This window comes from Jaculus jaculus, chromosome 3, assembly GCF_020740685.1.
Source record: "Jaculus jaculus isolate mJacJac1 chromosome 3, mJacJac1.mat.Y.cur, whole genome shotgun sequence".
Taxonomy (NCBI): Eukaryota; Metazoa; Chordata; class Mammalia; order Rodentia; family Dipodidae; genus Jaculus; species Jaculus jaculus.
The window spans coordinates 163,938,772-163,961,971 of NC_059104.1; the positions used below are offsets into that span (position 1 = coordinate 163,938,772).

The 23,200-nt window shown below is 48.5% G+C and overlaps 1 protein-coding gene across 1 annotated transcript in view; it reads left to right on the plus strand.

Annotated features, from left to right (window-relative positions):
• Nucleotides 1–23,200, plus strand: part of Tenm4 (teneurin transmembrane protein 4) — a 1,065,388-nt gene that overhangs the window by 523,134 nt on the left and 519,054 nt on the right. The window contains 1 exon segment of the mRNA XM_045144966.1: nucleotides 11,461–11,557. Coding sequence (XP_045000901.1) covers nucleotides 11,548–11,557 — 10 coding nt within the window. The 5' untranslated portion in view covers nucleotides 11,461–11,547.

The following is a 23,200-nucleotide window of genomic DNA, read 5'->3' on the forward strand; positions in this document are numbered from 1 at the left end:
CAATGTGGGCCTCAGGTCTGGCTCTAGTATGTCACCTTGAAGAGCAGCATCTCTTTTCTCATGTAGGGTTTTCCAGTCAGAATGCTTCTGCTCATTCTTACAACAGTGACCGCCCCAGAGGTTCGGCTATGCCTTGGGCTCTACAACATCAAACTCATCACCCAAGCCCTCCTACCCAGTCACACTCAGCCAGAGGGGCTTGTGAACTGTACCACAGGGCTATTGAATCGCATAGGGATCTTGGGCTCCTGCCTGAGATGGATAATCAGATCCAGCCTGCCTACTTTCTTTTCTCTTCTTTTCTTTCTCCCTTTCTTTCTTTCTTTCTTTCTTTCTTTCTTTCTTTCTTTCTTTCTTTCTTTCTTTTGTTCATTCGTTCTTTCATTTTTTTCATGTGTATGTGTGTGTGGTGTGTGTGAGTATATGTATGTGTGTGTTCACATGTGCATGGACATGTGTGTGTGCAGGTGTGCAGAGTTGACACTGGGTATCTTACTCGATCGCTCTCACCGTCCCTGTTGAGGTAGGGTCTCTCACTTGAACTCAGAGCAAACCAGTCTGGCTTGTGCTCTGTCCAGCTTGCCCTGGGGAACCTGTGTCTCTGCCTCCTGAAGTTGGCATTTACATGGGTGCTGGGGATTCAAACTCGGGTCCTCTTGCTTGCACAACAAGTGCCTTACCCACTGAGCAATATCCCCAGACCCGTCCTATGTACTTGCATCACCTTCCCCGTCGCTTAGCCTCGTCGACTAGCTTGGAACCCTTGGCACTGGCAGAAGAGCCCCGTACAGTGGAGGATGTAGAAAGGAAAACTCCGAAGACAGAGCAGAAGCAACAAGACCCCCTAAAGTGTGAGGTGCTGAGACAATAACATCCAACGTGAGACCGGCTTTGGGCTGCGCTTTCTTGTTTTGTTTTGGAACATTTCAAGGGGCCAGGCACACAGTTGTGTTTGGATTGGGAAGAAAGACATAACTTCAGAGAAGAAAATCTTTTCTCGATTTTATTCTGGCTGTTACCAGATGAAAGAGAAAGAAAGCACCAAGATGAGCCAGGCATGGTGGCGCACGCCTTTAATCCCAGCACTTGGGAGGCAGAGGTAGGGGGATCGCCGTGAATTCAAGGTCAGCCTGAGACTCCAAAGTGAATTCCTGGTCAGCCTGGGCAAGAGTGAGACCCTGCCTCGAAAAACATAAAATACAAGAAAGCACCAAGATGAGTTAACTGCGTGTGCATGCAGCTGCAGCCAGAGAGAGGGGCCTGTCTCTTCCTGCAACGTGTTTGGACGGAATTTGAAGCAACGAGCTTATAGATTCCGCATCACTTAGAGTCACTCTTGTCGCTCCTTTTCTGAATCTCAGTGGCAGTGGTAATCATTAAAGATCAGTAGCAGTGTTAGCTGAGGTTGTTGGTTCGCAGTGACAAAATGCATCATTCCATCCTATGTGGAACAGAGATTTCCTTTATCTCATAAGAATCTAAAGACTTGACTCTTCCCACGGAAGGAAAGGATTTGGGGGGAAGTTATATACATATTAGTCGTGCATACATGTGCACATGCAAAATCCTATGTGTTTGGGCACGTGTGTGTGTATGCATGGAGGAGAGAGTCCTATACTGTGAATCTTCATCAGTCGCTGTTTACGGTGTTTTTTTGAGAGAGGGTCTCTCTCACTTGTGATTTCAATGTCAAATGACCCTCATAGGCTCATATGTTTGGACACTTGCTTCTCAGCTGGTGGCGATGTTTGGGAAGGTTATGAAACTCTTAGGAGGTAGAGCCTTCCTAGAGGAAGTGGGTCACTGGGTCAGGCCTTGAGGTTTCCACTCCTCGCTCATCCCCAGCTTCTTGGCTGCAGTGTGACCAGCTGTACTTCATGTTTCTGCCACAGTGTCTTTCCCACTGTGCGATGTCCCCTGGAAACTGGAATCTAAACTAAACCTTCCTTAAGGTGCTTGGGGCCACGTATTTGTTCATAGCATCAAGACAGCAACTGATACACTCACTGAACCCAGAGCTTGCCAACTTGAGTAGACAAGGCAGCCAGCTTGCCTGGAAATCTGCCTGTGTCTGCTTCCAACGTCCTGACATGACAAGTGCATACCACCGCATGCAGCATTTACGTGGATTCTAGGCATCTGAACTGAGGCCCACGGAATTGCACAGCAAGCCCTTTATCAACTAAGCCATCATCCCAACCTATGATGGGAGTTTTAATTCTATGAGAGTTTTTTTTTTTTTTTTCTTTTCTGGATCTTCTGTAACTCTGGTCTCCTTCCCTTAGGCTGTGTACTTTGATCTCTCCTACAGAGCAGCTTTCCCCCCCTGTATGGGTTTCTTAGGATTGCTGAAACAAAACACTAGAAACAAATGACTTAAATCTCTGGAGGCAAAAAAAAAAAGCCCAAGATCAGCATATCAGTAGGACCATGCTTCCCTGAAAGTGTTAGAGAATTAATTGTACCAGGCTTTTCTTCCAACTTCTGGAAGTTTTTTTTTTTTTTTGGCTTCATGGGTCAAATTATCCTATGGTGAGGCCGGAGAAATGGCTCACTGGGTAAAGGTGTTTGCTAGCCAAGCCTAAGAGCCAGGGTTCAATTCCCTATTATTCATGTAAAGCCAGATGCACAAAGTGGCACATGCATCTGGAGTTCATTTACAGTGGCAAGAGGCCCTGATATGTCCATTCATTTCCCACCCATCATCAATCAATAAATAAATATAAAATATAAAAATTTGAAAGATATATCCTATGGTGTTCTCCTTGTATGCTTATCTACCTGTGGCAATGTTTCTCCGCCTCCTTTCTAAAGACCCCAGTCATATTAGACTGGGTCTCTCCCTGATGACCTCATTTTAACTTAGCTCTAGAAGATCCTACCTCCAAATGACATCCCTTTCTGAGGTCCTGCATATCTGTTGTGGAGGACACAATTCAACTCATACCACACACATGGCCACCAAAGCTCACTTTTTTTTATTTTTTGTTTTTAAAATTTTATTTATTTATTTTCAATCACAGAGAGAGAGAGACAGACAGAGCGAGCGAGAGAGAATGAGCATGCCAGGGCCTCTAGCCACTGCAAACAAACTCCAGATGCATGTGCCTCTTGTGCATCTGGCTTACGTGGTTTCCTTGGGGAATCGAACCTGAGTCCTTTGGCTTCGCAGGCAAATGCCTTAACTGCAAAGCCATTTCTCCAGCCCGGCTCTCACTTTTGATGGTTTACACTTTTGTCTACTAAACACTATATTCCTTGTTGCTTCCTGTGTAAAAAATAAAATTAATAAATCCTGGGGAAGACTTCTAGTTGGTTTCTCTTGAATTGAGTTCTGGCCTCCCCAGAGGAAGCCAGAAGGCACAGAAGTAAGATAAACTCTTTGCTTGGGTGTCTAGCCCTGAGCCATTGATGATGGCTAAGGAAACAAGGTTCTTTTTAATAGTTCCCATGGGTCTTATGCACCTGTAGATCTGTTAACTCATGTTGGGAGCGCATGGCGGGCGATCACAGAAGGAGGAGGAAGAGGTCTCCACAGGTAGAAGACACAGCCCAGCAGAGGTCTGCAGGTGTGGGAGGATTTGGGATGGTAGAAAATTTGAGCTTGTCAGTTTCTCCCGGTGTACTTTTAAATCCCTGAATTTGACAGTGTACTTAGTTTAAACGTGGACATTAATTAAATACAAGCAAGTTTCAAAATAATTGATAACTCCACAAATACCACCCACTCCTTCAGGTTTGTTTTTAGCTCTCGTGGCTATCTGAGGGCCGTATCTTCTCTTGCCAGAGCCGCCTGCAAAGCCATCCTTGTAGGCAGGGCTCCTGCCCAACCATAAACACGTGCTCTCGGCTCTGGTGCGAGTCCGGTGTCTCTCTCCCAGGAAGCATATACTGGCGTGCCGGCCCCACAGTCCACTTCACCTTCTCTCTGTCATTTCCTGGCAATAGCATCGCTGCTCAGTCATTTCAGAGAAGCCCAACCCAGGGGCAGGTTTGGTCACCACACCTGTGGGGACACATGAGCCACAGCTTGTCACAATGGACATGGACTACTGCTGTGTTCACACAGGAAGAACCCACCAGGGAGAGTATTGAATGGAAAAGTCTGGAACACTCTCTGCAGACCAGAAAATGGCAACTGAGGTCTCTCCTGAACCAGCAGAGACAAAATAGACACATCCTCACCTCCATGTATCCTGAGCTGGCTGGTTCTACCCACTGAAACCTGCTACGAAAAGCCTCTTGCGTGCTCTCACGAATGAAGACACCAAGTTAAAAAATGCAGTGGGAGACTGCATCAAACCATCTGCTGCCTTTATTTCCCCCTGTGTGTATTTAAAAAATATGCAGCTGCTCATCCTGAAACATTCCATCACACTGGAGAGGCTCCTGAGCTCCTTTGAGGGTAGAGAGGAAGTGAGGGTAGAGAGGAAGTGGGGTGATCAGTCACATACAGGGATTTTCACTCATTTCCTACGTGAGTAGGGCAATTCAGGTTGGCCCACACCCATGGCAGGATCTCCAAAGAAGCTTCCGTTCTGTGTGTGTGTGTGTGTGTGTGTGTGTGTGTGTGTGTGTGTGTAGGGCAGACTCTTCCCCCGAGCTTGTGTGTGGGTGTGTATATGTGTGTGTTTACTCTCTAATCTGAACAATTGGTCTTGGAGCCCACAAGCAGCAGCTGCAGCAGCCATAATTAAAATGGAATAACCTGCTTTCCCCCCTCCCCTCCCCCCCACCCCGCAGCCCCATCCTTAGGGAGAAGGCTTCAAACAGCCATCCTGTAATTGAACTCAGAGACGTGGTAGGTCTTCTCTCCCTGTTTACTTACAAATGTTAGGGTTTGGGCTTTTCTCGGGAGTCCGGGTAGGAGGAGGGAATTCATCCTTCCCCAGCATTCATCCTGACCCCTACCAAGCTGGGCCGTCCCAATTGCTCAGGACAGCTTCTGGATCCAGTTTTGATGCTTCGTACTCCTTCCCTTCCCCCCTCAGACCCTGTTGATTCCCAGATCTGTCAACCTGGCCTGGTTCTGGGCAGAGAGCTGGAAGGATTGGCGATATTAAGATGTTATTGAATATGCTGGCACGAGTAATTGGCTGGGATTAGAAACCAAAGCTTTCAGCAAAGCAACAAGGTGAAGCATTTTGTGCTAATGATTTACATGATAATGAGATGGTTTGCAGAGGATTGGATGTGTTCTTGAAGGTGTAGCTTAGAGTCAATCTTCAAACCAGGCTGGGAATAGAAAATCCCAGAAGAGCTACGGGCGGGAGAGGGAGTGGGGGGACTGAGGCTCGTTTGGGTCTTGGGATAAGCCAGCTAGTGTGGAACGAGGCAACACTGTGTGCTGGGAATCCAGAAATGGTGCTCATTGTCCAAGGAGCTCTCAGTGTGCAGGAAATAAAGAAGCAAAGTCAAGTAGTTATAAGACTGGCCATAGAGGCGAGGTCAAGGTCATGGACAGTTGTGTCTTTAGACAGTTTTCCTCCAAATCCTTTTTCTTTAGCTGACAGTTTTGCGGAGAGGAGCACTCAGAATATCAAACATCAAAAGACAAGATGGGGCCGGGAATGTAGCTATGTGTTTGCATCGTGTGCGTGGGACCCCGGGTTCGATCCCCAGCGTTGCATGCCCTGAGTGGGGTGTGACATGCCTGGCATCCCAGTGCTTGGGAGGTGAAGGCAGGATGGTCAGAAGATCAAAGTCTTTGTTGACTACAAAGCAAGTTCAAGGCCAGCCTGGGACATGTGGCAATGTCTCAAAACCAAAAATAGGGAATTAGGGAGATAGCTCAATGGTTAAAGGGACTTGCTTGCAAAGCCCGATGGCCTGGTTCGATTACAGAGCCACCCAGGTAAAACCAAGCACAAAAAAAGCGGCATGCGCCTCTGGTCTTCACTTGCGGTAGTGAAAAAGTCTTGGTGTCCCCTCCTCTCCACACACATACAAAGAAATTTTGTTTTTAAAAAAGCACAAAAACAATAACAACAAAAGTATAAACACGCACGCCAAAAGACAGAAAGAGCACTTCAGAGGCTGAAGCAGGAGGATGGACACAAGTTTGAGGCCAACCTGGGTTACATGGCAAGACCTCATCTCTAAAATCAAAAGGCAAAAAGCAGTTTTGCTGTCATGGTGACGCACGTTCTAAGGGTCTGGAATTTATTCTCTCTAGCCCATCACATTGTTTTCATCCCCACTTCATGAGAACACCAAAGAAGCTAGGAGATTTGCCACAAGCCACAGAGGTGGCAGCTGAGATGAGGTCCATACCCACTCCTCCTGCTCTTGCCCCGACCCTGGGCTTCCTGACCGGAAGCCTGTAACCTTGCCATCCCTTGTGTCCTGGGTGTAGGATGAGTAAATATCTCTCTCTCTCTCTCTCTCTCTCGCTCTCGCTCTCGCTCTCGCTCTCACTCTCGCTCTCGCTCTCATGAAAAGAGTTAAGTTTAAAGAGCTGATGACTCGATGGGAGTGATTCACTCACCTCGGGCTGCAGGTACAAGAGTTAGATCTGCTAAGACTTCCGACCGCAATGCTCTCCACGGGCTTGTGGATTGAACGCTGGATCTAGCTTGTGACGCTACTTTGGGAAGCTGTGGGAACTTCACAAAGTGGGGCCTCACTGGGAGAAATGGGTCACTTGAGGCGTTCCTTTGCAGTCAGGTTCACGTTGCTGACAGAAATCACCCAACTAAGAGCAGCTTGTGGGAAAAAGGAAAAGGATTATTTTGTTTGACCGGACTCGAGGGGGAAGCTCCATGATGGCAGGGGGAAATGATGGCATGAGCAGAGGGTGGACATCACCTCCTGGTCCATATCAGGTGGACAGCGGCAACAGGAGAGTGTTCCCATACTTGCAAGGGGAAACTGGCTATAACATCCATAAGCCCGCCCCCAATAATACACTACCCCCAGAAAGCTTTAATTCCCAAATCACCATCATCTGCGAACCTAGTATTCAGAACACCTAAGTTTATGGGGGACGCCTGAATCAAACCACCACTGCACAGGGTATCTGTGTTTTGGCCCCTTCCTGAGTCCTCTCTGCTCCCTGGCTGCCCTGAGGTGAGCAGCTCTGCCACACAATCCAGGCCCCATGGGTTCTGCCTTGTTCTAGGCCCCAAACCCTGGATCCAGCTATACCTGGATCTAAGGCCTCTAAACCATAAGCCCTTCCTCTCTTAGTTGACATTCTTGGGCCTTTTGTCATAGTGACACTAAATCTGACTTAACATAAGTTCCAAGTGCAGTGAGAGTCCTTCAGAACATCTTCTCTAAATAGTAAGGTCACCTCAGAGCACAGAAATGCTCATGGTTGGGCTGGAGAGGTGGCTTAGTGGTTAAGTGCTTGCCTGTAAAGGCTAAGGATCCCGATTCGAGGCTTGATTACCCAGGACCCACATTAGCCAGATGCACAAGGGGGCGCACGCGTCTGGAGTTCGTTTGCAGTGGCCGGAGGCCCTGGCTCGCCCATTCTCTCTCTCTCTCTCTCTCTTTCTATCTATCTGCCTCTTTCTCTGTCACTCTCAAATAAATAAATAAAAATAAACAACAAAAAAAAAAAGAGAGAGAAATGCTCATGGTCTCACAGACATTCTGCCTGGTCACCCAGGATCCTGTGCCCAACAAATGTTACTGTGGGCTTCAGTGACCACTGCTTCAATGACCACCACTGCCTAGCTGAGAAGGAAAAGGTCAATGCTGGCATTCCTTGCCTGAGACAATGGTGGCTTCCTGCCCCCTTTGTGAAGACCTGGTGAAGTCATTGCTTTGGCCATTCCAGCGGTGTCTTTTCTTTCTGGCCCATGGTCTCTTCACAAGATGACAGGGCTCTGTGTTGAACTCCACCTGGGATCCTCCTCAGGGTGGCCCAGGTGATTGAGTCACACACACCCTGGGGCAGGCACGAGATGCCCTACTAGCTGAAGTTCAGGTGTGTTGGATAGACTAAGGTTATGTGCAGGGTCACCTCTACTGCGTGCAGAAGAAAGAACAGGGTTTAAAGTCTATCTCCACTGTTTTCTAGCCCAGCATTAGGAACTAGCAACTTCAGAGTCCCCAAAGCCTTCTGCAGTTGTTCAGAAGGTTCGATATCAAAACACCTAACATGGGCTGGAGAGATGGCATAGTGGTTAAGACACTTGCCAGCTAAGTCAAAGGACCCAGGTTCAACTCCCCAGTACCCACATAAAGCACAAAATGTAGTATATGTCTGGAGTTAGCTTGCAGTGGCGGGGGACCCTGGTGCGCCCATTCACTCTATACATATCCGCCTCTTTTTCTCTCTCTCTCAAATAAATAAATAAGTAAAATATGAAAGAAAAAATAAACACCCAACAGCTGGCACAAATCCAGGAGCTTCCAGTTCCAGGTGCCTCCCCTTCCATCTCCTCATCTGTCCAGTGAATGTCTCCAATTACATCACGCCTTTGACAAACCGCCCTCCATGACTCTCTGTTACCAAGAAATGCTCGTAACCCGGCCTGGCGTTCAGCCCCGCCTGCGGAAGTGCTGCCTCCTGTGAAGTGTGATGTCCTCCGCTACTCTGTGCACAGGCGCACAACTGGAGTGAAAATACACTTGTTCTCTGCCAGGTTTTCTCCTCCTACGCCTTCATCATCTCACGTGGAGTGCCCTGCTCCATCCCCATCCTGAACCCTGTTTCCAAGGCAAAGCTGGGCTTCCACAACAATCAGACCAGTCCATGATCCCAGATCTGTCAGCCAAGGAGACCCCTCCATCCCCTGCCCTTTCAAGCTTTAGCTGCATCTCTCATCAAGCTGCCTGGCATCATAGTTTCTTTCACACCTTGCTTTTCTTGCCAACCTACAAGCTTCCTGAAGGCAGGACTCATTCTGTGTCCTCAGTGTATCCACACAGCATCTCAGGTCCAGTATGTGAATGAGTGAATGAATGAATGAGTAACTGAATGAATGTCATCACCCCTTCTTAACTGGACTTACTCCTAAATAGAGTGTTCACGTATGAACACTTTTAAAAACTTGTCAAATGCCTAAGAGTATTTTGGTTTTATTAAGTCATTTTGACGCTTACTGGAGGCGCTTCTAAGGAAAATGTAGGGATGAGAACTGAGGAGGAAATAAAATGTTTTCCTGAAACCTTGACCAAGGGAGGTAAAACCGGTTGTGCCGCTTCTTGCAGCTGGAAGGATGGGGCAGGTGAGGGGCCAAGGGCTTTGGCCTGCAGCTATCCCAGGCTAAATGGAATGTCACCCAGATGTTCTAATCAAGCATCACATGGCCAACTCAATGAGTGTGACTAGAACCCCATATGGTCCTTGAGGTCAAAGTCAACAGCTACACTCTTAAAAGCCGCAATGCATGTGGGAGAGGTCCAGAGACAGGGGCACGCTCTACCCTGCTGGCGTGGAGCAGAACAAGACAAAGTCCTGCTTGCTTTGAAAGCTGGGACACGGGCTCCTCTCCTCGTGGACATAGCGCAGGGACGGTGAGTAGCCACTGTTGAGCACATGAGAGGTGCAGAGTGTTAGCTGTGCCCTGTTTGGTATACTGTCCTGTATCTTCATGAGTACAGTATGATATGTAAGAGCGTTTCTTTTCAGCCATGTGTATGTCTATGAGGGGTGTGTATATGTGGTGTGTGTGTTTATATGTAATGGCTGCATGTGTGTACAGGTGCTCTGCGTTTCTGTCCACATGCATGTGGAGGCTCAAGGAGCCTCCTCGGTTGCTCTCCACTTCATCCTTTTGAGACAAGATCACTCCTTGAAATTAACTAGCCAGCTGGCAAGTCCTAGGGATCCACCTGTGTCTGCCTGTCCAGGGCCGGGATGGTGCAACACCAACCCACCCGGTATTTTAGGAGACTGGCTGTGAATCTGACCCCAGCTCCTCACGCCTTTACACACACATTTACCCACTGAGCCCTCTCCAGGAACTCGCCTAGCTTTACCTCCAGACTCATGTTGCTCCTCTCTCATAGCTCATGAGGTCAGGGACCCCAGGTGCTTAGGACCTTGACCTTGCATGGAGAGTTAAGGATCTGCATTTTAGCAGAGCCTAGGGATGTTCCTGTGTGATAGCTCCTCTCTGTGTAGAATAATTGGAATGTACAGTAAAGAAACATTTGAAATGTAGATGAAGCTAGCAAATTTTCACACTTAGGAGAATTTTGTTTTTAATGGGAATTACTGATAATTCTTCACCTTATAATAGACAATAATGACTTTTTAGCTGGGTTCCTAGGTATATTTGGCAAATATGTATTCAGGAAGCTTATCAAATAATGCTTTAAAAAAATAGAACTCAAATGCCTAACTGTATCCCTCACACCTAATTCTTTAGCCTGTAGGCTCTTCATACCAAGGTCATTTGGGAGTATTTATGTAACACTGATGGTATGCACATCTGGTGTCTTTGAAGGCTTGTTTTTTGAGTTGAGTTCCTCTTCCTGCAGCAGGTGACTTAAAATTTGACAGTCTCACCTTGTCCTTCATTGGAATGGGATGGAATTACTTGTATTCATTTGACAGATGCTATTGTGTAAAGATAACTCCTTCGGGAGTGGGGATGCTAAAATGAATCAAATTCATAACCGTTGAATCCTAGGACCATAAAGGACCTCACAAGTTGGGGTGGGGGTGAGTGATTTACCAGAGGTTGTCCCAGCAGAAGAGCCAGAACAGATAGATCTCTTGCTTGAGGACCCCCGTCCAAGTGACTAACTCTCCTCCCTGTGGCAAATCATAGGTAAAACCCATTTCATAAACCAGATGCCAAAGCTCAGAGAGCTGAGGAGCTTCACTTGTGTATGGGGTGAACCAGTGATAGGACTGTCATGGGGCCAGTTCCCCAGAACCTTAGCCCCATGTTGTTCACCCTTCACCCCATTGCACCCTTCTGCCCATCAAACCCTCATCTCACTTCTGCTCCCAGCCCTGTGCTGAGCACTGTGATTTCAAAAAGACCTGCTGTGCCGGGCGTGGTGGCGCACGCCTTTAATCCCAGCACTCAGGAGGCAGAGGTAGGATTGCCGTGAGTTCCAGGCCACCCTGAGACTTCGTAGTGAATTCCAGGGCAGCCTGGGCTAGAGCGAGACCCTACTTCAAAACACCAAATAAAAAATAAATTTAAAAATAGACCTGTTGTGTGGCCTTGCCCAGGACAGGTTGGGTCCAAGAGGAAGCACACGCACAGTCAGTGGCGACAAGACAAAGCCATCAATCCCATAGCAGGAGAGAAGCAGAGTATACAGAAAAACCCCCTTGGGCTTCCCAGCAAGGCAGATGCACTTGCGCAGCTATGTAAGGTCTAGAACTCCACTTGCTTCTCTTCACTGCTGCGAGACCATAACCAAGCCTCATGTCCCAGCAGGTGTGCATTTTGGCATAAGTGCAGGAGAAGGTTCTGTGAGAAAGCACAGGAGGGCCATGTTGTCCCTTCACTCAGTCCGATCTCTGTTCTCTACTCCCAACAGAAAAGACCACACCTGACCTTCGGGATCAATGGCCTTGGAGAGAGGGCTGCAGGGCCTGCGGACGGTGACTCTTCCCGGTGCGCTGACATGGAGCCAGGTCAGTCCCGTCTGCTCGGGTTTTCATTCATCAACCACGAAACCCGGGGCCTGGAGGAGAAACGCATCCTAGAACTTGGACACATGTAGAACTCTTTAGGTTGAGTGGGACATAGAGGTCAAGTGACAGTGTTGTGAACTTTTTAGTGGGAAGACTGGCAAGGGAAAAGGATGCTGGGAGCCAAGGCTCAGAGAAAGAAAATGCCTTGCTTTCTTACCTGGTGCGCCCGAGTAACAGGGCTAGTACCCCTAGAATCTGACTCATGACTGCCCCTGTCACAGCAGGGTGAGAGGGTGGAGGGGGGGGCGGGCATTGGGCATCCAGAAAGTCATGGTGCTGCCGGAAGCAAGGAGGTACATGCAGGTCCATCCAGGACAGCAGGGGTGGCCATTGAAGTCCCTCCAGCATCAGGAGATGGGTGCAAGGTCCCGAGCTGTGGTGGCCAGAGGCACAGCCTGATCACTGCAGGTGCAATGGGGTCCCAGAGGGCTCTCGGGAAGCCTTTCTTCATGTTGTTATGCAGAACAGCGATGTTGAAACCCGATAGGAAGCCACTGGCTGCGGGTGTGGGTGTGTGCCATGATGTGGACTAGGGAGATGATTCAGGTAGGAAAGTGCTTGCTATGCACACACATGAAGGCCTGAGCTCAGATCCGCAACACCCACCCATAGAAACACCAGGCATGGTGGTGTGCATCTCTAGTACCAGCAATGGGGAGGCGGAACCTCGACGATCCTTAAGTCTTATTAGCTAGCTTGTCCAGCTAAAGTGGTGGACTCCAGATTCTAATAACTAAACATATGATAACTAAAATCAAAGAAAATAAGGTGAAACATGACTGAGGATGACACTCAACATGGACTCTGGCCTCTACGCACTTGCTTTATTAGTTATTTATTTATTTAAGAGGGAGGAGGAGACAGAGGGAGGGAAGGAGAGAGAGAGAGAATGGATGTGCCAGGGCTTTCTGCTGCAAACAATCTCCAGATGCATGTGACACCTTGTCGATCTGGCTTTAGTGGGTCCTGGCAAATTGAACCTGAGTCTTTTGGCTTTGTAGGCAAGCACCTTAACCATGAAGCCATCTCTCCAACCCAGGCTTCTATACGCTTGTGCATACCTACCCCTGCATGTGGAGCCACGTCACACATTCACCCCCACACACATGAGCATGCTTACACACACATACACACAAGCAAAAAAAAAAAAAAAATAACCATATGTGTGTCCTAATGCTTCAAGCTGGAGACAAAGGTGTTCCGGGGAGGGGAGCTTCATAACCACAGGCAGGTCCTGATCCAGCAGAAGCAGAGGCGAGAGTGAGGGCAGGGAGTGAGGCCCTCGTTGGAGCCCTACTGTGAACCTGCTCGTACCAAGTTCTTTTTTATCTACTGAGCAGTCCCAGAAGGTGAATTGTAAGCTTCATTAGGCTCCATTATGCCTCTGTAATGAAGTAACTCCAGGATCCCAGTGGCTGAAGAGTGCCATGTTCTTTCTGTCTCCTACTCATGCTAAAGGCTAAAACAGACATTGGCGAGCCCCGCTTTGCCCAGTGACTTGAGAGGATTTGCGAAAGCTCTGCCATGGGGTAGGCATCCCTCCCAGAGCACATGGCCACTTTGGTCTCTGAAGCAAGAGAATAGCGGGAATGGGTTGGATGTTCAGTGTTTGGGTCCACAGATGATACCCACAGCCCACTGGCAGAACCAGTTCATTGAGGACCCTGGCTGATCTCCAAGTTCTAGGGGCTATGGGAAAGACATGGGGAGTGGATGATCCCTCCTCCCAGCCACCAATGCCTAGAATAGACTGGTATTTCCATTTTATGGGTCATCAACTGAGGCTCAGAGGGATTCACTCTCATGCCTAAGGTCTCCCAACTAAAAAGTGCTGAGGTCTGGACTCTGCATAACCTCGGCTTCATTCATTCATTCAACAAAGATGTGTCCGCGGTTTACTATGTGTCCAGAAAGAAGGAAAATCCAGGTTCCTCTGCTTAGTGCCTTAGGCATGGTCAGCTGCACACTAGGAGTGCTTCATTAGACAGGCCCTCTAAGATGTCTTAAGAACATTTTATTTATTTGATTATTTATTTATTTGCAAGGAGAGAGAGAGAGAGAGAGAGAGTGTGTGTGTGTGTGTGTGTGTGTGTGTGTGTGTGTGTGTGTGTGAATGGGCATGCCAGGGCCTCTAGCTGCTGCAAACAGACTCCAGCTTCATGTGCCACTTTGTGCATCTCGTTTTACATGGATACTGGGAAATCAAATCTGGGTCATTAGACTTTGTAGGCAAGTCCCTTAACTGTTGGGCTATCTCTCCAGCCCCTCTCTGAGATTTTGTTTTTTATATGCAGGGACAAATAAGGTGAGACCATAGTTTGGTGGTATCATGCCCAGGGCCTGAATCCTCCATCTCACTTAACTCCCACAGTCCCCTTGAGCCAGGTCTTATGACTCCATGTTTTTGGCATGGTTATGTGTGTGTCCATCATGTGTGTAGGTGCACCTGTGTGCATGGTGCACATGTACGTATGTGTACATGCCTGTGGAACCAGAGGTGGGTGTCAGGCATCTTCCCCAGTCTTTCTTGACCATCATTTATTGAGTCAGAGTCTCTCACATGAACACAGAGCTCGCCAACTCAGCTGGCTTAGTTGCCAGTTTAATCAGGAACACCCTATGCCTGTCTCCTGAGAGCTAGTTGACAGGTGGGCTGCCACATCCACCTTGCATTTATAGGACACGGGGGAGCTGAACTCAGGTCCTTACACTTGCACAGCAGCTATTTTACTTACTGAACCATCTTCCCAGCCACTTATGTTCCCATTTTTTAAATACTTTCTTATTTATTTGAGAGAGAGAGAATGGATGCACCAGGGCCTCTAGCCGCTGCAAATGAACTCCAGATGCGTGCGCCACCTTGTGCATCCTGGGGAATCGAACCTAGGTCCTTTGGCTTTGTAGGCAAGGGCCTTCACCACTAAACCATCTCCTTAGCCCTATGTTCCCATTTTTAAGATAAGAAAACTGAACTACTCTTTGCAAGATAAGAAGGGCACTGGAGATCCTCAGTCTGTAGCAGGCTACAGGATGAGAAGCTCTCTTGTCCTTGAAAGCCCCAGGCGCAGCGTGATGGGGAGCCGTGCCACGGGTGGGCCACAAGGCTCTCAGCTTCTGGGGTAGGCAGGGGGGATGGTGGGTGTGAGAAGAGTAGGGGGCATATCCTGGCCGGAGGGCACGGCTTTGGTAAAGCCAGAGCTGGTGGAACGGCAGCAGGGAAGCAAGTGGAAACGGAAGTTGATCTGTGCTTTGTTCACTCACTCATTCTCTCAGTCTGCATTGACCGGGTGTCTGGCATTCGAGCATTGCAGGGAACAGCATGAAGGGGTTACCTGACCTCCGACAGCTTAGGCTGTGAAAGGCGAAGTCAGAATATAAGTCAGCTAATAGAGTGATTCATAACATATCAGGGCGGGATAAACAGGAGAAAAAGAGTTCCAACAGAAGAGGGTCACAGAGGCTCAATTGGAGAAGTGCTTGTTGCACGGACATGAGGACCTGAATCTGGCTCCTCAGCCACCATAGAGAAGCCGGGCAGGGCACTTATGTGCCCATCATGTCGGCCCTGGGGAAGCGGCAAGACCCTGGGCCTTGCTGGTTCGTCTAGTCAAATTAGTACGCTCCAGGTTCAATGAGAGCCCCTGTCTCAAAACATACGGTGAAGAGGGATTGACGAAGACACTGGCATCTGCTCTGGCCTCCACGTGTGCTCATGTGCACGTGCACTCACACAGGTACAAACACACACGCACGTGCAAACGACATACACACACGTGAAAGAAAGACGGACAAGAGAAAGAAAGAAAGAAAGAAAGAAAGAAAGAAAGAAAGAAAGAAAGAAAGAAAGAAAGAAAGAAAGGGAGAGAAAGAAAGAGAGGAGCCCGGGGAGACGTGGACTCGGAAAGACTGATCTTTGCACAGTGTGGTCACCTGCACACACTACTGCCAGCCCTCTGGCTCCTGCAACTGGCTGCTGTGGCCGCCAACACACTGGCACCGAGGGCCTCTCCACCGACAGGGCCAAGACTTGGAAAAGGCTCTCTCTATTTCATGCCCTAAAGCCAGCATATTTTTGTGGTTCAAGGCATACCAAAGAGGTGAATGGCATGAGACAGGTGCACGGATTGCTGGCTGGGAGAGGACGCGAGGTCCAGTCATCTAGTGGAGTCCATGGGGGGAGGGCCTTTGGCTGAGTGGCACAGAACTTTACCTCCAGTTACAGCCCAGAACCCCTTGGCCCTTCCTGCGCGCGTCCCGTCTCTTCTTCTACTTGTCCCTTCGCCTGCAGCCCGGCTCGGAGGTCCCTGCTTGTCAGCCTCCTCCTGCTGACTGCCTGCCGCAGAGAGCAGGAAGAGGAGGCAAATGGGACACTAATGAAATGCAGAGCGAAACTAAATCTGGAGGTGTTGCAAACACCATGGGGCCGGGAGACAAGATTTAAAATGATCTCTCTGGAAGGGAGGAGGGCTGAGGGGTGTAAACAGCTTCATACAGGCCCACCTCTGACCCGCTCACAAGGTGACCGACATCAGTCCTGTTCCCTTTCAGGACATCACTTTTAATCTTTAATTTAGGGGCCTTTTGAGCCAGATGTGAAGGCTCACGCCTTTAATCCCAGCACTCGGGAGGCAGAGGTAGGTGAATCGCTGTGAGTTCAAGGCCACCCTGAGACTACATAGGGGATTCCAGGTTGGCCTGGACTAGAGTGTGACCTTACCTCAAGAAACAAACAAAAAAAAAAAAAATTAAGAGGCTTTTAACTGGTGGTCTCATTCATTTATTCATGCCCTCTCCCCACCCCCATGCCCAAAGGGATTTGAGTGGGTTAACAATTAAAAACTAATTAATCACTGCAGTCAAAGATATGGTCCAATGGGTAAGAGCACTTGCTGTATAAGGGCCTGGGTTCAAGCCTCCAGCATTCATGTAAAAAGCCAGGCCTGGCCATACACACTTGTAACCGCAGTTCTATGGAGGCGCTGAGACAGGAGAATCCATGGGGCTCACTGATGAGCCAATCTGACAGCTGTGGGTTCAAAGAGAGGATCTGTCTCAAGGAAATGATGCGAAAGAGCGACAGTGGAGGGTTGCCCGAGTGCTTGGCATGAATGCATCTACCCACACGTGCACACACAATACACACATGCCCCTCCACACACAAAAACTGTTCATCAATAATCAAGACCCAAAGCACTCCATACTTAAAATTAGGGTAGAAAGGAATGAAAGACGAAGAGAAAGAAGGAAGAGAAAGAGTTGATGATCAGGGCCAGGCAGGTGGCAGATTCATGGGAATAAGGCTGCAAACCTACACCTTGGCACAGACCTTGTGACAGACATGTTAATAGGACCTCGGGCCTTAAGAACTTCAGGGGGAAAGCTCTGACCAGGTAATTGTAATGATGGTCTGCGTTCAGGATTCTTTCAGGTCTGCCGTTCAACCCTCAGTGGTAGGCATTGACTGCTTCCCCCCATAGGGTACTCAGAGCACCTTGCAAGGTGGCCTTTTAAAGTTCAATAGAGAGATGCGGTCATTGAGGCACATAGAAACTGAGTTATCTCTAGCATGAAAGTAGACCCTTTCTCATCTTGTATGTAAAAATTAACTTTAAAATGAATCTTTAGCCTACATCTAAGAGCTAAAACTATAAACTGTTAGAAGAAAACATAAGTGTAAATGTGATCAAAACCTTGGATTAGGCCGTGGTTTGGCGTACAATACATGAACACAAGGGGAAGAGGGAGAGCAAATACCTCCCTAAACTGGCAGAAATAGGACACAGGAGGGAGAGGAAAGGATGGGGCGAGTGGTGGGGCAAGACAGAAAGAGTCGGTGAGGGACAGTCGCCCCGAGAGCTCCTTTTCTCAGGAAAGGGCAGAAACTGCCATCTGAGAAGGCATCTCAGGGACAGTTCCACATTTTCTTGCTCTCACCTTTTAGTCGCTTCCACAAGCAGCAAGCTTCCTCTTTTCATTGAAGACAAGAGCACAGTTAGGATGTAAACCTAAGTGACTAGAGGTACTAGTGACTCAAACATTATCAAGGGCCCAGGCCCTGGTCCTGCCAGAACTATCTAGCCTGCTTGGTGATAGAAACCTGGAAACTCAAAGGGATCAGGATATATATATATATATTTTTTTTTCATATGTTCAGTCTGGAGAAACAATCCTAAATTCCCCACTCTAGTTCCTGTGTAAATGATGAATCAAATAAGGCTTAAGAAGCCACAAATGCATTGTCGTATGGTGCCAATGATACCAGCTTAGCAAGGGTAGTTGAATGATTACTGAATTCTTCTGCCTGGACTAAGTGATGTGACTTGTTTTTCCTCCACTATGAAAGCCTGTAGTGTTTTGGCTGTATGAGATCACACGCTCCCCATTTTCAAGTAGTTAGACTCAAGGAAGTGTCTTCTTGGGGACTTATAGCTATGCCATGGTGAAAGGCAGGCTTAGCTCAGAACCATTGGCCTTGTCCTTTGGAAACACTGAATCTGGCCCTGACATAGAGCCAGGATCGTGTCTGAGGTCCAGCTGTCTTCAGCAGGTGCAAAAGTGGCAATGATATGTGGCCAGGCGTGGTGGCGCACTCCTTTAATCCCAGCACTCGGGGAGGCAGAGGTAGGAGGATCGCCATGAGTTCAAGGCCACCCTGAGACTACAGAGTTAATTCCAGGTCAGCCTGGACCAGAGTGAGACCCTACCTCGAAAAAACAACAAAAAAAAAGTGGCAAAGATCACTTCACACGCCTTCAGACCCTTTCCAGAGTCTGCACCTCAGTCTTTGCTCGGGGACTTGGGCTGCCCATGACCCTCCTGTGTCACCCTCATCTTCCAATGCTCGGTATTTGCTTAATTAATTTTCCTAGGCCAAATGAACACGCGGATATTCTTAGAGGGCAAGGGCAGTTTACCTGAGATGACTCCCGAAAAGTGTGGCTGGCTTAGCGTGAGGCCCGTAGCTCCGTTTGCTCAAACAAGAAATCATCATAAGAGAATCAGCCTCCTCGCCTCTGAGAAGCAGTCAGCAAGACAGCCGCTGTGCGAGCCTTACATGGAAGTCTGCCCATCCCTATGGCCTGCTGGGATAGATGCTAGCAGCATGAGCCCAACAACTGCCAGGGACTTGGCTGCCCTTCTGAAACCCCTGAGGGTCACCATTATTACCTATAGCTCATTCCCACCGTGCAGTCCTGCGTGCGCAAAGCGATCGCAGAGACACTTAGCCATTTACAAACTGAATGCCTAGTTTATTTCCAAATGGGCAGGTCAGTGTCATTATCCTTGGTGGATTCAATTACCAAATCACAGGGCTTGCTTCCTGTCACTAATTGCACCTTCGGCTGCACACCTGTGACCAGCGCAGAGAAAGCAGCAGAGGTAGGAGTCTGAACGCCCATTCCAAAGGCTGGCGCCCTCTGTCACTGCTTTGCCTCGACTTACGCACTGTGAAAGGGATGTATTTAGACATCTTCCACCTCCCATGGCTTTTGTGACAGTACCCTTGGGGGAAAAGTGCCCTTAGTCCACAAGAGGCTCAGAATCCTCTACCTGTTTGGATTCTAACCATAGCGGAAAAGCCATGTGTGCAGAAGGCGCTCCAAGGGTGAGATCAGACATTTGTTGAGGACCCATTAGATGTCAGCCACTGAGCTGAGCATTTCACAGTCCATTTAACCCTCACAACTACCCGGCTAGGTGAGCATTGTTATATCTGATTCACAGATGGGGTCGAGGAACCTCACAGAGGGTCAGTGACTCAAAGTCATATAGCTGGGAAGTTGGAGGGTCGGGGGCTGGAAATGGGCTCAAGGTCGGCTACCACAAAGCGCAACCTCTACCCACCGGAGGGAAAGCAGCAATCACAGCTGTAGCAAGAATGACCCTCCCAGGGTATGCACGCTCCATGCCAACTTGTGTCACCTCAGTTAACTCTTGCAGAAGCCCCCTCCCTTAACGTTAGGACCCGTGATCACCACCAGTTTACACCCGAAGAATCCAGGGCAGAGAGAAGGGCTTGCAGAATGGATACTTTCCTAAAAGTGAGTATTTAAAAGACAAGACCCAGCAATCTGTCAGTGTCCACTGCTCTAACATAAATGGCTCTTGTCTAAGTAAGCAAAGGCCCGGCCCATAGGATGTACTTAGTAATCATTGGTGGTTGATAATTAACTTGGTAGTTTTCCTGTCATCCCTTTGGAGTATGTATGCTGGTTGCTGCCAGCAGCCTGTTCCGGCTATTGAGCTGCCACCTACTACGAGAAAGCCCTAATAGATGACGGGACCTTAGAGCTGGCGCCCTAGGATGATCATTATGAGGAGGTCATGCAATGAGTGGTGGAGAGCAGCCTCTGCACTTGCTGTCTGCCAGCCCTGGAGGCCAATCCTGGCCTGCCAGCTCTGAACGCTAGGCAAGTTCTTACCAGGTTCTCTTCGCTTCAGTTGCCTAATATACAAAATGAATATAGAAATAGGTAGCAACAAAACAAAGTGCCCAGCAGACATTGTCAAGGGTGAGAGAACATTAGCTTATCGGGCTGGACTCGGGAGGTGATCTAGTTCCACCTTTCGTTTGCCGATGAGGAAACCGAGACAAATGGTGATCGATCAATCCAATTTGCACCTCATTTTGGTTTGCATTCCATCACCGATGTGCTTTATTTTCCAGTCTTCAAAAAATGTGACAGAGAAGCAAATACTTTGTATTACATAAATAACCAGTGAGCTGGAAGGAGATATTTGGCTCCCTGTAGATTTCTTAGTTCAGGGCTTCATCCAGCCACGCTGTGCCTCTACAAGTCATATCTAGAGTAACAGCCTTGAGAAGCCCCCAAAGCATTCTTGGTGATCTTTCAATCGCTTCATCATTTTTGATAGCGTGTTCTTAGTTTACACCTTCACAATCTATGTAATATATCCCTGAACACTGTGTCCCTTTGTTTTATTTTTTGAGTATGATCATCTTGGGATTTGTCTTGGGTGTAGATATGGTTCTTTTGGTCACTATTCCTGCTGCTTGTTGCTCATGGCGACCTGTTTTCCCTGCATAATTTTCTTGTTTGTTTTGTGTGAGTTCATACTTTGAAGCTCTGTGGACCATCTTTCAGGCCCGAGTTGAACAGTCATTGCTGCATACAGGACTTTCCGGGCTGGAGAGATTGCTTAGCGGTTAGGCCCTGGCCTGTGAAGCTTAAGGACCCCGGTTCGAGGCTCGACTCCCCAGGACCCACGTTAGCCAGATGCACAAGGGGGCACACACATCTGGAATTCGTTTACAGTGGCTGGAGGCCCTGGCGCGCCCATTCTCTCTCTCTACCTACCTCTTTCTCTCTGTCTGTTGCTCTCAAATAAATAAATAAAAATAACAAAACAGGACTTTCCTTTGCTCTGCTTGGTCCCTGAAGCTGGAGGACCTCCCCACTGGGAGTTACTTCAAATTCAATGCACAACTTCAATCGTGGAGGGGATGTGTTTGGTCTTTGTGTTTATTTGTTTGTTTGTTTATTTGATTGATTGAGTGATTAATTCATGCCCAAAAGATAATAACATAATGAAGTTCTACTAGGCATGCCCATGTGGCCCAGCACATTTATAAATGACAGCATTGTGTCACAAGTTCAAAAGGTTGGCACTTCTGTAAGTGAGTCACCACATGTGAGAGCCACTTTGTAACTGGGAATCCTCACAGGACCTTTATTTATTTATTTTTTTCTCTCTGTGAAGGCCAAGTTTGCTTTCCTGTGTTCTTCGCCATTGTCTGACCAAAGTTATAGATGTTGCCTTTAGAATCCCAGCTGGACCCTACTGTGTCTTCCCTTCTCTTGAAGACCTGTGGCTTTGTTTCATGGGTTGGTTTTTCAAAACACGGGACCAACGAGGATTGGCCCATGTCCTTGGGATCACTTTCTACGCTGCGTACCCTCTGCTGGCTCAGGTTATCTTGTAGCTATGGTGACCTTTGAGGATGTCCTTCTCTTTCTTGCCAGCTTAACTGTATCTTTAGGGATAAATAAATTTGTCCGAGCTGATGTTTTTTTTCTGTTAAGCGTAAGGGAACTTTTTGCAAGGTGTCCAACTTTTTGACATTGCAACATGAGTGTGTCTGCAAACGTGTCGGGCTGCATTCATAGCTGTCCTGGGCTGTCCACGAGCCACAGGTTGAACCTTCCCTGCTGGGGGAAGTAGGCAGTATTATCTTCTGGAAACAGAGTCTAAAATGGTTTCCACTGTCCTTCACTGGTGTGAACGTAGGAGTTCAACAGTTTGGGTTTTCCTGGTTGGTCGTGGCTCGTGAGGGCTCTGTAACCCCATGTAGGGAAGAGCACACTGACATGGGCCCACGCAACGCGTGGTGTGGTTGAAGGGGAGCTGCCTGCGGTGGAGAGTGTAGGGGGCAGGCAGCCCAGCCGCGACAGTTGAGGAAGGAAGGTTAGATGGGCCTCCTGGTACCCCGAAGTCCTGCTTCCCTGCCTGCATCTTCTCCACCCCAGTGGGAGCTGGAGAGAAATTCTCAATAACGCCTGGCACACGATACGATCTTGGAATGTGTTTATAGAAGGCTTCTCTCTTCCCAGTAATTATAAATAACATTATTAATAACTTGACATTTTAACGCATTATCTTCCTTCACCCTCGCTCAACTCAATTGTTACTTCATCAGCTCGTCAGCACAGATCCAGGGTGAGCACCTTCCCCCTCTTGTCTTCCACTGCGCTATGGCCGGGTCTCCCCAGGGGCGGGGTAAATGGTTGATTCAGTTCTGAAGCCCATCTCTGACCTGGCCCATAGCTGCCCCTCCTTCCAGCCCTGTCAGAGCCATCCTGGTTCACCTGACTCTAGCCTGGGCCCATCCACATCAGATGGCATTCAGAAGACAGTGACCAGGCCCGGGTACCAGGGGCTGCCACCGTGTGCCACAGAGCCCGGAAGTGGAGCTATCGCCTTCACCTGGTTCCCCACAAGGCCTGTCTTCTGCAGTAAGGAGCTGCATTTGAGCAGTTTATTAGCTCTGTGTAGAACATGTCAGGGAACAGGCCCAGCAAATCCGCTGAGGCCTATGGGACATGGACTGCGGCTCTGGCGGCCTCCTCCGCCTCCCTCTTTCCCTTCCTCTCTCCGAAGAAAACAGTCACAGGAAGGACAGGGCATTTGGATGCACTGGAGACCTGCTAGTTTAAAAAAAAGAGAAAATAATCTCACACACAGTGGGGGTGGCCAGTGTTTGGCACGCGTTCTCTCCTCCGTCTTCACTGTGGACCACTAATGGGCAAGAACTGTTGCCTTTTGGAGATGAGAGTCAACTTCGCCCTGACATCATGGGTCCTGAAAAGAACTTGGATGTCTTGTCACGGAAACCTCCTCTGCCAACAAGACCCAGGGAAGGAGGGATCTTTCCACTGCCTAGTCAAGTGGCAAGAGCCCAAATCAAGGCTTGAACTCATAACCCACTGACTGCCAAGGTCACATACCCCTCCCATGGTATGAGGCATCTCAGAGAACAAAGAAGGGACTAGACCAAGGCCTGGCCCTGTGCGGCTACGTGGACTCGGAACACCAGGTAGACCCTCGGTCTTGTCTTGGGGA